This window comes from Hemiscyllium ocellatum, chromosome 18 (assembly GCF_020745735.1).
Source record: "Hemiscyllium ocellatum isolate sHemOce1 chromosome 18, sHemOce1.pat.X.cur, whole genome shotgun sequence".
In the NCBI taxonomy this organism is placed as follows: domain Eukaryota; kingdom Metazoa; phylum Chordata; class Chondrichthyes; order Orectolobiformes; family Hemiscylliidae; genus Hemiscyllium; species Hemiscyllium ocellatum.
The window spans coordinates 37,699,001-37,716,807 of record NC_083418.1 but is presented as its reverse complement, the minus strand read 5'-3'; the positions used below and the strand labels follow the sequence as shown (position 1 = coordinate 37,716,807).

Here is a 17,807-nt window from a genome sequence, read left to right as displayed (position 1 = left end):
ATGAAATTAAAAGGCAATATGCTAGGCTCCTCAAACCTTGTGCAATACAGTACAAGAAGTCCACAGCGCTAATTTCTACTTGGAAATTATTCTGTTTCTTGAAACAATTCTTTCTGCTCAGACGAGGCTGCATTGGTGATAGTCCAGGCAATGAATTGTGACAAGAGCTGAAAATGTGTTGCTGGTTAAAAGCCATTCCTGATGAAGGGCTTTTGCCCAAAACGTCAAATTTCCTGTTCCTTGGATGCTGCCTGACCTGCTGCGCTTTAACCAGCAACACATTTTCAGCTCTGATCTCCAGCATCTGCAGACCTCACTTTTTACTCAATGAATTGTGACAGCAGAACCAAATGAAGAATCAATCATTTCTCAATTCAAGACCACTCAAAATTCCACTCAAATTATGTTAGAAGACATTATTCAAACAAGGAAGAAAGCCCCAGATTTACTCGATGATGCTAATGCTCCATAAAAAAACTAATGTAACTGAAAAAGGCAGGGAGCTGGTGAGGAAGATACTCCAAAGTTGTTCAGAATCTGATTGATATGTTTAAAAATGTACCAAAGAAAGATAACACAGAATCTCTCATCAATCTTATCACTGATCCATCAAAAATATGATATTTGTTTTTGAAATTCAAAAAAGAACAAAAGAAATTGTTTTGGAAAGGGCTGGTGAAGCACTTTATTGACCCATGTAATGTAGAAGGTATCAATTTATTTGATTGTTTATCCAAGGTTAAATTTATAATATTATACAGTCAAATATGACAGCACTTAGCAATAGAGAACTGTTGGCTAAGGTATATTAATTCATAGACTACTTATTTGTTCTCTATGTACAACTTTCCTATGCCATTTTGGATGGAGAGAAATAGTCAAAAGTTTATTAGGAACACAGGGAAAGGAGTAGGCCATTCAGCCCCTTGAGCCTGTTGCATTCAATGAGATTATGGGTGATCTATGTCTAACACCATATACCTGCCTTTGGCCCATATTCCTCAATACCTTTGTTGAACAAACAAAAACCTCAAATTTAAAATTCACAATTTCTAATAGAGAAAATTCCCCATACCTGATGTGACAACAGTCCATCCCTTTGAAGGGTTGGAGAGGGTGGTGGTGGTGGTTATTTCCAAGCATTAAACAACTATTTGGTGACTTATTGAACATTAAAAGGTGTGGGATAGTATGACACCATTTAGCTGAATGTATTACAGTAGCACAGTTCTATGAAGTAACCAACACTGCAAGAAAAAAAAGTTTCATCAAAGGTGGCTCATTAAGCTATAAGTGTTCCGGAGGCAGAGTTTTGAATAATAATAATTTTACAGTTTTTATTGAGAACAAAAAGCAGCAGAACTAAATTAGTCCTCTTGCCACCTTGAGGATCTGTGAATGGCGATGGTTTCCTTAGAGGTTTTGTGGTTAAAATCATCACTGGATGGACTAGAAAATTATGTACTTAAACACATGCATTACAAAATTTGGACTTCCATGGCTTCATTTGAAAACAGTAATGACCAAAAATTTGAATCAATTACAGATTTAACAACAATATTCACAGTGGGAAGAACAATAAATAATTAAATCTATAGCTATTTGTGTGCTCAGAAACTGTTTTATTTAAATTTGTTAACAACACATTATGAGCAATACACCCATTTAATTCTTGAGTGCAGGTGATTCGATAGTCATCACTAGACTTAAATAAATATATTACAATCTTCTACTCTCTACACCTGTTGCTACTATTCATTTTCTGTGTCATATTAATTGTACAAAAATGTACAAACAATAAATGATCAAAAATCCCAACATCATTTCAAATCAATTGGTGGATGTGTTTTCAGCAATTCCAGTGGCCACTCTGATAAAAATGGTGGTCCACATTTAAAAAATTCCATTCCAGCATGTGAAAGTTGATTAGAAAATCAGCCTTAGTGGGCGTGAAATTCACTAACACTACATTTTGGGCAAGGGATCTGCAATGTGTGGTATGCAGACACATGTTTTGATGGAAATGGGTAAGACCCAAAATTTATCTACACACCTCATCCAAATGAGTATCTGGTGCCTCCCAATGTTGACCTTTCCATTTGCACACATCTCTGGCTATACAACATTTTGCACAGGCAGCATGCTTTTTCTTAAAGTTTGGCTGCCTTTAGAAAGAAGGAAAAGGAATAAGACTGCCACAATGGAAATCCTGCATAAAGAACACCAGGGTGCACAGAATGATTAAAAGTTGTGTACTGTTACACTGGAGGCATTAATGGTGGTGGTGGTAGTGAGGGTGGGGTGAGGCCAGAAGACTCCCAAGGCTTATCCAGTGAAGGAATGGAAATAGGTGGTGAACAAGTTGAACTCCTGAAGTGTGAACCAATGGGCCTTACAGCAGTACCAGAGAAACTCTAAGACAGTGAGCACATATGGAATCCCCTATCCACCACAACATCTCACACTCTTTACTATGCAATGCCCCAATGACTCACTCAGAAGCACATCCTGGCCCTCAGGAATCACACATTAAATTCAGAGACTACCTATAAATGCTGTCAGCCTCACACCAACCTATCACTAACTCCACAGCTACTTAGTTGTGGTGGGCACATCACCCAAATACATTCACAGACTCCACAGAATTCCTACATTCAGTCTATTGAGTCTACACCAACCTGCTGAAGAGCATCTCATCCAGACCCAGCACTGCCTCCCCATGCAATGGCTAATACACCTAACCTGCACATCCCTGGACACGATGGAATAATTTAGCAGGTCAATCCACCCCACCTGCACTATAGTAGGAAACTAGGGTACCCAATGGAAACCATGGCAGACACAGGGAGAATGTGCAAACTCCACATAGATGGTCGCTCAAGGTTGGAATCGAATCTAGCTCCCTGGAGCTGTGAGACAGCAGTGCTAACCACTGAGCCACTGTGCTACATTCCTACATAGCTGGTGACATTCTATCTTCTATGATAGCTCCACACTATCCTCCTCAATGGGGGAGCCCAGGATTCCAGTTTGAGCCAAGGCAGACATATTTCCAACTACCTTTAACTATTGTATTGATTATCTCCTTCTGATGTGCCCAACATCATAGATGCCAGTCTTTAACCAATTCAGTGATGTGAAGAAACAGTTCAAGGCACTAAATACTGGAAATGTAATGGACCCTGATAACATTTCAGCAATACTATAGAAGACTTGTGCTTCAGAACTAGTCACACCACAGCCAAGCTGTTTCAATACACCTATAACATTGGAATCTGTCCAAAAATGTGGATGATTTCCCAGATATAAGCTATGTACAACAGCATGACAAATACAACCTGGTTAATTATTGCCTCAGCAGTCTACTCTCAAATATCAAATAATATTTAGAAGGCATCATTGACTGTGCAATTCAGCAACAACCTGCAAAGGCTACTCAGCTTCTGACTTCATCAGAGCCTAGTTACAATATGGACAAAAGAGCTGAATTCCTGAGGCGAAGTGAGGGTGAATGGCTTTGACATCAAGGGTAGCATTTGACTGACTGTGGCATCAAGGACCATAGTGAAATTAGATTAGATTAGATTACTTACAGTGTGGAAACAGGCCCTTCGGCCCAACAAGTCCACACCGACCCACCGAAGCGCAACCCACCCAAAGCCAATTAAAGCCAATAGAAATCAGGAGAAACCTCTCCAGTCGTTGGAGTCGTTCCTAAAATAAAAGAAGATCATGATGGTTGTTAAACGTGAATTGTCTCAACTCCAACATATCACAGCAGTGTTCCAAGCCCAACTATTCCTATTTGTTTCATTTCTCCATAAGGTTAGAAGTGGGGATGCTTGACAATGATTGCACAGTATTTGGCACCACTCATATCTCCTCAGACACTCCCCAAACAAGTTATGCCTGAATGCAGTAAGACCTGGACAATGTTGAGGATTGAACTGATAACTGTCGAGTCACATTCACAACATACAAGAGCCAGACAATGATCATCTTTAACAAGAGAGAATCTATCCATTGCTTCTTGATAATTAATTTCTTACCCATTTCTGACTCCTTCCTGCCGGTTACTATTGATCAGAAGCTGAACTGGAGTAGCCATATAAACACAATCGCTACATGAGAAGGTCAGATGCTTAGAATTCTGCAGTGAATAATCTACCACGTGACTCCTAAACTCAATAAGGCATATGTCAGGAGCATCATGATGTACTTTCTACTTGTTTGAATTGCTGCAGTTTCAATAACAATCAAGAAGCTCACCCCAGTCAGGCTGAAGCAGCCCACTTGACTGGCACCTCATCAATTCCCACCAATTCAGAGTGGAATCAGCATGTACCATCCACAAGGTGCATTGCAGTAGCTCACTAAGGCTCCTTAGTCAGCACATACCAAACCTGCAATTTCTTGAATCTAAACATTTAAAGGCAGTATTACAGCTAAGTTGCCCTCTCATTCTCATTCCTTACTTGGAACTATATCATAATCTCCTCACCATTCTTAGGTCAAAAATCCTGGCTCTCTCCTCCTAACATTTTGGCTATATAAGACCACATAGGCTTCAACATTTTAAAAAGACAGCTCAATGTCACTCTCTCAAACACAACAATTGCTGACCTAGCCAGTGGTACTTACAACCTAAGAAAAACAATAAAAAGAAAGCAGAACTGATAGAGGACAAGAAACGCTTATGTCTCCTGATCCTTTCAGAGAAAGTAGTTTTCTGCATGATGGGACAGGCTGTAAGGGGCTTTGCAGCATTCAATATTGGTGAGGACAATGAAGATGATGGCAGCTTCCTGCTTTATGGTCCTTCATTCAACAGTCCTGGCATGAGGGGTAGGTGTCAGGTGGTATCACCATGAAATTCGTACTTCCCACCTGAAGCCTTGTCTAACAAGAACCTTCCCTGTCTAATTTCTTGATTTCAGTGTGTCAATTAATCATCTGTAGCAGTAACAGTAGAAAGTTATCATGATTCCATTTTTAAAGGTCATTATATTTTAATTGTACTTAACAACAGTAGATTTACTATTCTGCCTTTGAGATGAGATTTATTTCCTAGTTCTTGATTTTGTTTTTGTTACCTAGCACATTAGCTATCAGTAAAAATACATAGTTCATCTGACGCAATTGCTATATCCAGTTCAATAAATAAAACATGCAATCTACCTTCGTAATTCTGTTAGCAGAACAATATCAGACATATACAGATCTGGAACAGCTTCATGAACCTACAGCCAAGCCTTATTAGATAGACTTATGAGGGGAAAATACGTTACTTTTCATCATTGTTTACATGACTCAGATTAAATCTTTGTTTTGTACGCTTATAGGGTTGTTTGAAAATATAGTCATAAGAGGATCATTTTTGCCAAACCTTCCAATATGATCTCAAATGAAAACTAATTTGACACAGGTACATGAATAAAATTATAACACTTCAATTAAATGTTCCTGTTAAATTCACTTAAAAAATGTTCAGTTTTTGTTTACTACTTGTAGCAATATGTATCATCTGCATCTTTTATCATTATCATTACTTTCTTAATAAGATGAATCAATTTGATTTGCTTTCTTCTTTCTCATTTTCATCGATTTTAATATTGGCCGATGTGGAAATAATTTGATTCTGAGAGGCATCATTCTTCTGATGCTTATGTTTCTTCATTGTCAAAAGAAAGTCCTGTAAAAAGAGGAAAAAAAAATTGTTTTATGCATTTGAAATGCATTCACTTCCATTTGGTAATTTTCCTGAGGCAACCTACCATGCCCCTCTTAGAATCTCCGAAGCTGTTTCAGGGTCTCATTCAATGCCACATTTTGTCAGTGATTTGAAACTGGAAGTGCATGAGTTTTATGCAGGTAAGCTTCAATGTTCATGCAGTTTGACCTCTCGCACAACCCCAACCCACTAATTTCTCGGAGTTAAAATTCAGCCCATCAATCTGCTCCAACAAGCTGTTCAATTATCTTTTGTGAATGAGGCACCAACATTAACATATAAACCAAAAGTTTTAAAATTAATTCCAAAGTTACCAATGGATCAGAGACAACAATTATTGATGAGGTTGAAAACATTAAATTATCACTAGTTAGAAAACGTTTTGAGAGAATTACATGTTTTACCTCAAACAAGTTGCACAAAATGATTTTGAAATCAACAAAGGAAAAAAATATTAGAATACTAGAAAACTGCCATCTACCTATTCTAATAGGTAGATGGCAGTTTTTGACTGGCACAGAATTGAAGGGTTGAAGGATTATTTTGAAGGATCCTAAAACATAGAGTTCTGGATACGAAAGCAGACCTGGAAACGTTCCGATTAATGTTCGATGTGTGAATAACCCAATGCTGTTGCATCCCATGGAGCTGAAATAAAATGTGCTGCAGAGTAGATAAGAGTTCAAATTAGCTTGCACAACATAAAGCCCTGAGCTGGAAATCATTTCAGAGTTTAGGTGAATCCAACAAAGGCACAGGAATGGGAGAACACAGGAACGGCTGAGTGTGGACTCCAAGACTTACTAATAGAGCATTGTAGGCCTTGATGCTGCAGGAGGATATCAGGAGCCTAGGAAATAATCGAGAAAATTCTAAGAAGGTGGTTGGACTAGATCGCCAAACAGCAAATTAGAAGGTAAAGTCACCATAGTCCAACTGGAATATAAAGCTCCTCCTTCATTAGACAGAAGCAATTGGTGGTGGTTTAACCTGAGGGTCACTGCCCTTCGGGCAAAGGAAGAAGTTGAGAAGGAGGATCCTTCATGGTAACCTTAACTAGTGCAAGAATGCTGCAATGTGAACCAGCTGTTCAGCCAACTGAGCTAACCAACCCCTAGAGCCAAGTAGCAGGTATATCCTGAAGGAGTGGGACACAGTGGCGCAAGAACTTCAATGATCTCATGCAAAGTGGTCAAGGTTGACAATGCATCTTCAAATATCATATTCCACCAACTGTCTCAGTAGCCCTACAGAGTACTCAATGCACCAAACCTCCATGATTTACCTACCAATAACTGCTACCAATCTCAAACCATTCTTCACATAGTTGACGTCAACTTCACAAACTTAGTGCTGCTGCAAGCCTCACACCTGCAGTACAAGCTTGCACACATGGCCAATGATTCAATGACCTCAGGAATACCATTGACAATAAACATACTGCGCTACACTCATTGAAACATATCATTCACTCCTGCAGGACAACTGCACAGCTGCATATCCATCACCCAGTCCAGGCCATGAAAATGTTGGTTGATTCTGATTGATGACTATGGCCCCCAAGTACAGGACTGCCTACTATCCTTGCCAAGTCACATGCATACTTTGTGTACCTCTCCAGAAAAAAAAGCAGCACTATTTTTCCCTATCTTTGCATCAAGAGTTTCAATATCATATGACAGTGGGGATTGCAGGATATTGGGGATGGTGCTTGCAATAATTTAGAAGTAGCACAGCACAAAACAGCTCATGGTTGCTATCATCATCGTGACAGTGCCATCCTTGTCCTGCTTTGATACTACAAGTTTGCCTGAGATGGGCAGCAAGATCGTTAATGAAACGGAGGCACTGAACACATTGCTCCTCATAGATAGGAGCTGCAGCACTCATGATAGAGCAAGTGGTGTAAGCAGTAGTGGAAAGCCAGAACCAAGGGCTTCACCACACATTAGCTCATTCCTTTTAACATCACTAATTTGAAATGACAATACAAGCTAGTCAATCCTTTGACAAACAGAACAACCACTGTTAAAAATCAAGCAAAGAATAACCTGGCAAAGGTTGTGGAAACTTTCCTTTTGCTACGTGTACTTTCAGGTGTGCAATATTAAAACAGCGCATTGGTTTAATTGTTGCAAACAAAAAAAATGGCACTACAAGAGTCAAATCAGCATTCTAACTGATGGAAATCACAATCTGTCTACTTTGCACATTTCCAGCACTCCGAGAATGGTATCCTGATCTATTTGAAATGAGCCAGCTACACTAATATAATGTAGCATAAAAATTGTGTGTGCTGTTGCAGCAAATTTTTCTGACCTTTACTCCAGCAGTGATAGAATAATACATGCAATTTTTCAGTTCCACAGTTGAATACAGTAACTATTGCCAATTAATGTTAGGTTCACAGTAACAGAAACAGACTTGGGGCATGGAGAACATAATTTGTGAACGTTTCTAAGAACAAATGATGCTCATCTGAAAGAACACGTAGCAAAAGGAAAGATTCCACAATTTAAAGGGATCATTAACCTCTGCCAGGTTGATTTTTAATAGCTGTTGTTCTAGTTTGATTGACTAGCTTGTATTGTCATTTCATATTAGTGATGTTAAAGGGAATGAGCTAACGTGTGGTGAAGCCCTTGGTTCTGGCTTTCCACTACTGCTTACACCACTTGCTCTACCATGAGTGCTGCAGCTTCTATCTATGAGGACCAATGTGTTCAGTATCTCCATTTCAATAATGATCTTGCTGCCCATCTCAGGCAGGGTTGTAGCATCAAAGCAGGGCAAGGATGGCACTGTCAGTGGTCGTAAGGATGATTGCAACCATGAGCTGCTTTGTCAGACCTCTTGCAAACAATTCCACTACTTGACTTCATTGTTGTTATCATCTGGTTCCAAATCAATTTTGCTCAACACATGATAACTAAATATTTAAGTCTTACTGTCCTTGACTTTAATGATAATGACCTTCTAAACTTGCGGTGGATGTCACAGGAGTCGGCAGCAGTGTCATCCTCTGTTGATTAAGCGGCAACTAAAGCCTGGTTTATTCATGTACTGTCTTCCTCTCACTCCACTGCTACACCTCTTCCCAATTTGTTTGAGCAACAGCTGCTTTACACTTAATATTAATGAAGATATTCAACCTCTGCCAAAACCCTCACGATTCCTAAGCCAAGGTGACAGATGTGCAAGTAATCATTGTTAATTTAGCTCCAATCTTTAACATTATTCATAATATAGAGCTCCATTCATGAAATGTGCTTGCTTGTTGGTTCTCAGTGTTCATGATTTGCTTGCAATATCTACCCACGCAATGGATTCAGTTGTTGATGTTCATTTGAGGTTTACAGACTTTTAGAGATAAATTCTTCGGGAATCCAAGATGGTGGCATCCTGTCAGGATCGCGTTTGCTGGGCTTCATGCTGCAACACTGACCTGACAGAGCCAGAACCCATCCCAAACACTTTACTGTGAGCAAAAACATGGTAAAGGAGCCAGAAACCTGAATAAAATTGACTTACCTTTGTCCTTGTAGCTCGAGAATGCCAAGAAAAGGAGGAAGCTCATCTAGGGCCAGGGCCACAGTCCAGCCCTCTGAAGCAGTGGGCTTGCTTACTCACCAGACCCTGGTTGAGGAGCTGGTCAAATCTCGCGAGGACTTGGGAGGCAGATACAGGAAAAAAATTGAAGAGAAGTTGGCTCCTATATCTGCTATGCTGCAAGAGCTGTGGAAAAAAGACCGATGAGATCGAGCGCCGGGCTGCAGGGATTGAGGCAGAGATTGACTCCTCCTAGAACCAGAATGAAGCCCTGGAAACACCGGTCCATGGTCTGTTGGATCTGCTAGGCGATCTCAAAATCAGAGGCGGAAGAAAGAGCCGGTGCATTGTTAACATTCAAGAGGGGATGGAAGGTGAGCAGCCAGTGGAGTTCTTTGAGAAGTGCTTCCTGGAATTCCTTGGTTTGGAGGTTGAGAAGGGAGGGATAACAATTGAAAGAGCCCACTGCATCGCGGCATGAAAGGCAGGTGAGGATTAACGCCCACACTCTGTCCTGGTGAGGTTCCATCATTATAAAGACAAGCAGAGAGTCCTGGAAGCCTCTAGACCCTCCCTAAGAGAGGGATTCAAGAGCGTTGGTATGTGACGGCTCCAGGGTCATGTTCTTTCAAGACCTCTCGGCGGCAGTGGTCTGTTAAAGGAAGTCCTACGATGGTGTCAAGAGAAGATTGAGAAAACTTGGGATCCAGTATTCTTTAAGATATCCAGCAGTGCTTCGGATCAATCGTAATTGATCCATACATTTGTTCGACTTGCCAGATAAAGCAAATGACTTTGTCCAGATATTGACTTAAGTCGAACAGCCAAATAGGCATCCAGGACAGAATTGTTTGGGTTTGGTTTTCTTTGAAAAGGACTTGGTGGAGTCTCCTTACTGGTAACTGTTGCATGAAATGATGTCAGTATGGACAGAGTATTTAGTTTTAATCTCCAAGTTATGTTAAGGGATGGGTGACATATTTATTTTTAGTTTACTTGTCTATAGTACTAACCTTGCTCTTGGGTGTTTTTTTTCTCTACTGGGTGGTCGGTGTATGTGGCATGACCCTAGCTGGTAGGAGTTGAGGGCACGGTTGGGATGGTTAGCAGGTTGTAGGATGCATAGGTACCCCTTTTGACTGGGGAGTAAATTCCTCTAATCAGTGCTTTTGGGGAATTTTTTGTTTTTCTGTTTTTGCTGTATATAATTTTTGTAAGTTGTGTAGACTTGATGGCTGAAGGTATTTTAGTCTGTGAAGTTTTTTTGGTTTTGTGGATTATTTTGCATTAAAGCTCAGCAATCTGTAGTTTGAGTTCTTACTCTTAGAGTCTAGATTGTGCTATAGAAGGTTATGACTAAGGATGTGTTCAAGTGGTGCACCTGGAATATTAAGGGGAGTCATTCACCTGTCAAGACGAAGAAGGTACTTTCCAGCCTTAAAAGGGAGAGGGTGGATGCTGTGTTATTACAAGAAACACACTTGGATGATGCAGAGCATTTGAAGCTGCAACGGAATGGGTATGACTTAATTTTTCATCTTTCTATACAAGGTGTAGGGTGTGAATGCTTCCTCTGCTTTTTACTAAGCAAATATTTAGAAGACTGAACAGCTGGTTTGGTTCTTTTATCTGGTATCGCAAACAGTCCTTAATTAAATTGACTAAATTGCAGTTATCTTACAGACTGGGAGGAGTGGGCCTCTCATATATCAAAAATAATCAGCTCAGCTCATTGCTATCTTATGTGAATGATTGGGCCCGGGGGGACCACCACTCATTTTGGTTGGACATTGAAGCACCTCAGACAAGATGCCCCCTTATTAGCCTGCAGTTCTTAGACAAAATGAGAACAGTTAAGGAATATTGCCATAGCCCAATAGTCATCAATGTTGTCAAGGTGTGAAGGGCAATGCATCAGGGTGAGAGCAATATTGCCAAAAATTCATTTTTGACATCCATAGTTGGTATGCTGGGCTTTCGGCCAGGGATGATGGACTCTGGGTTTAAACTCTGGGCAGCTAGGGGCGCGTCTTGCCTGGGTGATTTATTCGAAGGGGACATACTGATGTCATTTGACCAGTTGGCTTGGAAATATAAATTGCCCAGCTGGGACCTCTTTGTTTATTTCAAATTAGAAACTTCATATAAAAAGATACCACACTTCTAACTGACCCTTATAGGTCAAACATGGAGAAGAGGGTGTTGAGTGCTGAGAGTATATTACCTGCTAGCAACGCTTATCATCCATTGGGAGAGGGTGTCTTGGACGGGACTGAATAGCTCTGTAAGGTATGGGAAAGGGAGTTGGACGTTGAGATCTCTTCTTAAATATGGGAAGATATCTGGGGAAATGCAAAAAGGATCTTGATTTGCATTAGGACCCACACTTGCAATTGAAGATTCTCCACAGGGTCCATCCGGCCCCAGACCACCTCATTAAATTTAAAGCAGGAGCATCTCCAAAGTGTTCTAAATGTAAGGTGGGCATGGACATGCTTATTCTTTGTCTTTGGTCCTGCCACAGACTGTGGGCATACTGGAGTGCTGTGATAGGTGAAATAGAGAAGACCTTGGGGACAGAGGTGGAGATGGACCTGATGTCTCTTCTTCTTGGCTTTGTTAATTCACTTTCATTAGATGCACATTAAAAAAAAGGCTTCTAAGTATGCTCATATTTTGTGCAAGAAAGAACATTCCATTAGGGTGGGTGTCAGAAAATCCCCAGGGGCTGGCGGACTTGGGTAAGCTAATCATGGAGCACATCCTCTTGGACTTTCTGAGAGCATGGTGCACCATAAAACTGAGAATTTCTCTAAGTCATGGACGCCCTTTTTGGATTTCCCGGGTACAGATTTGTCCACCATACTAGTAAGGGTCTTTCTATAGCCATGACAGTTCTATGTAATGAGTCTGGTATCCATAGGGGAGGAGCTATGTATATATGAATATGTATAAACATATGCGCTTGATGATCGAGGGCTATTGCTTTGTTTTGCTGAGCGGTGTTATGGTTCTTATCATTTTTATTATTGTTAAGAGTTTTCTTCTTTAGCTTAGATATCATAATTATGTAATTAGTGCATTTTTAAATATTGGTTTGAATTGTTTGGTTTTATATTTGCTGTAATATTCAAAAGAAAAAAATTCCTTTTTTAAAATCAAAATATATTTAATTAAAAAAAAGTTCTTATTTGTGAAATAAGAGTGTCACTGTCAAGAACAGCATTTATTACTCATCTCTAGTAGTCCTAAAATAGCTTTGTTGAGTCTTCTTTTGGAACCACTGAGCAGTTTAATTGGCCACTTCAGAGAGCAGCTTAGTGACAAATCCATCGCACTGCCCACCATGGTTCCTACCCTCCAAACCTCTCCTCAACCCAGGCTGCAGGACACTATTCACTAACTTCCTATACTAGGAAATATAGGTACAGCTCTTGAAACATACCTTTTTATTTGAAGATCATTGATTGGTGAAAAGATTTTAAAGATACATATAGATATCTGAATGGTAATTCACATAATACTACACAGAAAGATGGAAATTGACCAAACCCTGGCTGTAAACTTAGACTTACACTTCATCTTCATACTCCTTTGGTGGGGACACAGCAATTACAAGGTCTATCCAGTCCTGTAAGAAAAATATAATCGTTTTATATTTTATAATAAAAACATTTAAGTTATTATTTATTAAAAAATGCTTTTGATGACTCTCTAATGAACATAAGGAGCCACATAGAGAACAGGAAGGAATAGGTTTTTACTATCATAGCTGGTATCAGTCAAACAATGAAAGCGGTGCAAAAAATAATGTAAATTTCCCAAGAGTTAGGAAGGGGAAAATCAGCTCCTTCTTACCATTGACTACTATCCAGTTAATTTTTGGAAGCCCATGAGTCATGGAGATCAAGCAATGACATTATCCAGCTTCCCATGTCTATTGGTCAAATATCTTATCACACATCATATAGAAGCACAAAATGAGTACAGAGCCCAACGATCTCCAATGGCACTTCAAAAGTTCTAATTCCCTTCTGACATATTTATGGCAATACAGGACTATACTAAACAAAATAATATTAAAATAGAGAAAAATACAGTCAGTACTAGATTTAGGGTGCAAGGTTATCTATGTGCATTCAACCTTTATACTTGGTGCCTGCACAAACCTTAGCCATAAACTCCATCCTTTTCTCTGGAAACTACTGGGATATTGCTGTAACCAACTAACATATAGCATATAGCATATAGTGGAAATTAATCGGAGATATTTTTGGCCAATAGATCTTAGCTAATTTTTACATGTCATTTATAATTGGTGTAATAACTAACTTTGTAATTGGAGAACTGACTTGGCCTTTTATTTCAAAGCACCAAATTTCAATTTGAAATCAATGAACAGAGAATTGAGTGGATTTGAAGTATCTCCTTTATCTTTTGTAAATAGATTCAAAATTTATTTCAATTTCTTTCCTGCTTGTGTTAAAATCCACCTTATTTGGATAAGAGACAAAAATGAATAGAAATAGAGGTTATCAGCTGAATTAATGAAAACCAGTGTGTAATCTTTCAATTACCATGTATCAAGGAAGTCTTGATGGAATTGCTCAAGATCTAATGCAGGTGGGCTCCAGTGTTTCATTTTAAATTGAAGCATTTCAATAAATAATCAAAGAGGGTAGCTGATTTGATGTCAGTATTAACTTTAAAATGATAATGAATCAGAAAAAGGAATCAAATATTGAAGAGATAGGAGTCATACTGATATTTTTTGATGTTTTTAAATGCAATAAAGGAGGGATTTCAATAATAACATCATTGTTCAAGACCTTTGGGTGTTAGAGGTTTCATTTTGAATTGTCCAATAATAGATGTTGTCCAGGTCTTGCTGCATATGGACATTGACTACTTTAGAATCCAAGGAGTTGTAAATGGTGCTGAATATTGTGCAATCATCAGCAAACATTCCCATTTCTGACAATATATTACAAGGAAGGTCATTGATAAAACGTCTGAAGATGGCCAGTTTTGAAGTCTGCCCCATTTAACTCAGTAATAATGCTACACTACTGGTCATTGATTGGAAGAGTCACTCCTCACCACCATTTCTTCCATTCTATTTCCTGGAGCAATATTTCTCTGACTGGTTGACCCTATGAGTTTCCAGGTGTACTAGCAACACTCAAGGGCAGATTTACACTCCCTGTAAATTGAACACTAAATTTTCCAATGCTGAAAGCACTATTTCAATACAAGTTATTTTATCTTCCAGATAAAGCTGATGTTTATTGTAGCTATTTTATCATTTGGACATTTCAAGTAATCAATCGTTGGAGATTTTGAAAGCCAGAATTCAATAAAACCCATTAGTCAGAGAAACAGTTTCATTCTTTCACCATCTGCAACTTTTTTCCCCACATTGTATTCCACCTCTTAAAAAACAGATGGAAATCAATGTTGTTCTTGTAGTCATAGGGAAAGTATAACAAAAATACCCTCAGACCAATACTTTTTGCTGTCGGTAATGTTGATAAAAACGATTATAGATATGACTGACTCATGCATGCTGCCTCTCATCTTTCTGCAAACACTATTGATCCTTTAAAAAGATAAGAGATTGATATTCAGTCATGCAAGAATATGTGAGAGATCCATACAAGTTGAAATATATATAGATTACGAGAGACATGGTATCAGGGACAAGATGGGGAGGGTGGAAAGAAAAAATAAATGAAGTGGAAACAATGAAAGATAAAAATCATCAGAATGATACAATCTCTAAGTATCGTGACAGTCCTCCAAACAACATATTAGTGATCAGTGGCAAAAGAACAGTCCTCATCATTCATTATCTGTATTGCTGCCCAAAAGCCTCTCATTTGCTTTTCACTAGTCATATGATCACTGGGAATCTAATGCAACACAGATTAATCCACAAGATATTGGGGTCGGTGTGAACTGGGCAAGTGATGAGTCTTCAACTAATTAGATCAAAGTGTTTCACTGAATCAAGCAAAATCTGAACCAGGAAATCTTGGAATATTAAAATCATGTTAAATCATGTGAATGATGCAAAATGAAGAAGGGAAAGTTAAAATAACATTGCAAGTGAGAGAGAGGACAAGGAAAGAGTTTAATAAAATTATTTTTGTTTAATGTGCTCAACAATAATTAGAATCTGAAGGGATGTGATTCCACACTTCGAAAAGTCAACCTTCAGTCCCACTTACATTTGAATGGGCTAGTTCTAACTTTCACTTGTATGTTTGGTGGATATCTAATTTGAGCAATCTCACACCCTTTTTGTACTTTGTTGTCATATCACTCAGTAAGATACCAATGCTGCAAAGACTGTGCAATAGAAGCAGGGTAAATCAATATAATATTATCTGTTTTAACTGTGGAGACTAGAGGTTGCTGTCCAATGATTTCTAAATAATGGAGAGCATTGATGTTCTAACTGCTACTTCTACCAAAAAATTTAGGATAAAAATAATGTGCATGCCTATGGCACTGTTGTACAAAATAAACCCAAAATACAGATAGATAATAAACAGATAATATAGCAAAACACCTGAGTATCCCACCCACATCTTCACACACAACCTTCCCCACCAACGGCAGGGTGAATCCAGAAATACAGTTTCACAATCTCAGGACACATACTTGATTTGATTTATTATTGTCACATGAACCTAGGTCCTGTGAAAGGTTTTGTTTTGCATGCAGTGCAGATAGATTATTCCATACAAAGTACATTCTGATAACACAACAGAGCAAAGAATACAAAGTTTCAGCTACAGAGAAAGTGCACAGAAAATGAGATCAACATTAAAGGTCCATTCAGATGTGTAATAACAGCAGGGAAGAAGCTGTACTTGAACCTGTTCTACGTGTATACACATTTTTATTTCTTCTGCCTGACAGAAGAGGGTGGAAGAGAGTATAACTGGAGTGGGAAGAGCCTTTCATTATGGAGTAGAACAAGGTCAAACTCAATCCTGGGGGACTGCCTGAGAAGGAATATTGAAGCATGGCGAGAATATTCAGCATTGAAAAATATCTCAATGTGATTCATTGAAGTGTAAAAGTAAAGATAGCTGAAGATGATGTTAAGAGGAGTCACAAAGTTTTGGTAAAAGAAATGCATGTAACACAGATTCTGGGGAATATAAACTAATGCAGATCAGTAAGCTCTGAGGAGAAGGATGTTCAGGATAAGATTTTGAATAAAGATATGAGAAATACAGTCTTGGAAGCAGAGTGGGCAGTGTTTGTGATTGAGAAAGGTATTAGTTTAGAAGCTCAACACTATATTGAGGACCTTGAAGTTGCAAATCATCTGGTTCAGTCTAAAACAAGTTACAGAGGGGTTTCAGTCATTCCTTGAATATGGAGCTTGTGGCAATAGACTAATAAAGTGGCAATTGTTCTTCCCAATATTCAGCACAGCTCACCCATTACTCAATGTTGAAGAAACAACGTTGCTGCAAAGGCAATAAAGAGATCACAAAGGGTTGGTGATCTGGGAGGGATGCTCCTCGGAGACTCGGTGTGGACTTGATGGACTAAATAGCCTGCTTCCACACTGAAGGGATTTTATGATTCTATGACTGTAAGATGTGATGGTCAGGTCAAATTGGATATAATGGTATACACCTGAAAATTAACTATATCTGTGGACAATGTGGATAATTTGAGTTTCTTTAGGGGATGTAAATAGTGATTGTTTAGCCTGAAGTTGATTAAATTTAGTTTCATTTTGGTCTTCCTTTAAAAAGTGCTACTGAATTACTTTATGGTTACACCCTAAATAGTCTATGATGAGGGTTACATATGCTTACACCACCACTATTCCAAGACTTTGCCAGCGTTGTCTGAGCTTCATGTAAGGTGGCATCAGTGAGTATCTTTCCATTGACAGCCATTATTTGATCTCCCTTCACTATTCCACCTAATGAAGACAGTTGGAAAAATAACAAAGGTTAGATTGGAGGAGAAAAATCATAACCGATATCATTTACATCATTAAAGTTTTGCACCAGGTAAACAACACCTCTGCTCTGATTATGTTTAACTAAGGTTTAAATTTAAATTGGGTTCATAAGACACGTTTATAAGAGCAATAAAGGAAGGTATTCAGCTTTTTCTCCCATTGAACCAATTCCACCATTCAAAGAGATCACGGCCTCTCTGAAACCTGATAAAGCTACTTTTGCCTGATAACGCTATATTCCACTGGGTTAACAAAAAGAACTATCAATCTTGGTTTTTAACGTAGTTATGGATCTAAGGACAATTGCTAGTTACAGGAGAGAATTCCAAACTTATTTTGTTTGTAGCAATTTACTTCTCATGTCTGTAGCTCTAACCTTTAGATTACCAATGTGCCTTCAAGCCATGGGTCCCCAAATAGTGTCAATAGTTCCTTTCTGTTTACATAATATGTTGACCTTGAAATTTTAAAATCACATGATTCTATAACCTTCTAAATGTTCTTTGTGTAATCTTGCCCAGTAATTTAACT

General features: G+C 38.7%; 1 protein-coding gene across 1 annotated transcript in view; it reads right to left on the bottom strand.

Moving 5' to 3' along the window:
* Positions 1-5,615: 5,615 nt before the first annotated feature.
* ush1c (Usher syndrome 1C) overlaps positions 5,616-17,807 on the bottom strand; it is a 218,925-nt gene continuing 206,733 nt past the window's right edge. The window contains exons 26-28 of the mRNA XM_060838636.1: positions 17,125-17,234; positions 12,856-12,911; positions 5,616-5,692 (exon numbers count right to left, since the gene is read on the bottom strand). Of these exons, the coding sequence (XP_060694619.1) occupies positions 5,680-5,692; positions 12,856-12,911; positions 17,125-17,234 (179 nt within the window). The 3' untranslated portion in view covers positions 5,616-5,679. The remainder of the gene's footprint in view (positions 5,693-12,855; positions 12,912-17,124; positions 17,235-17,807) is intronic.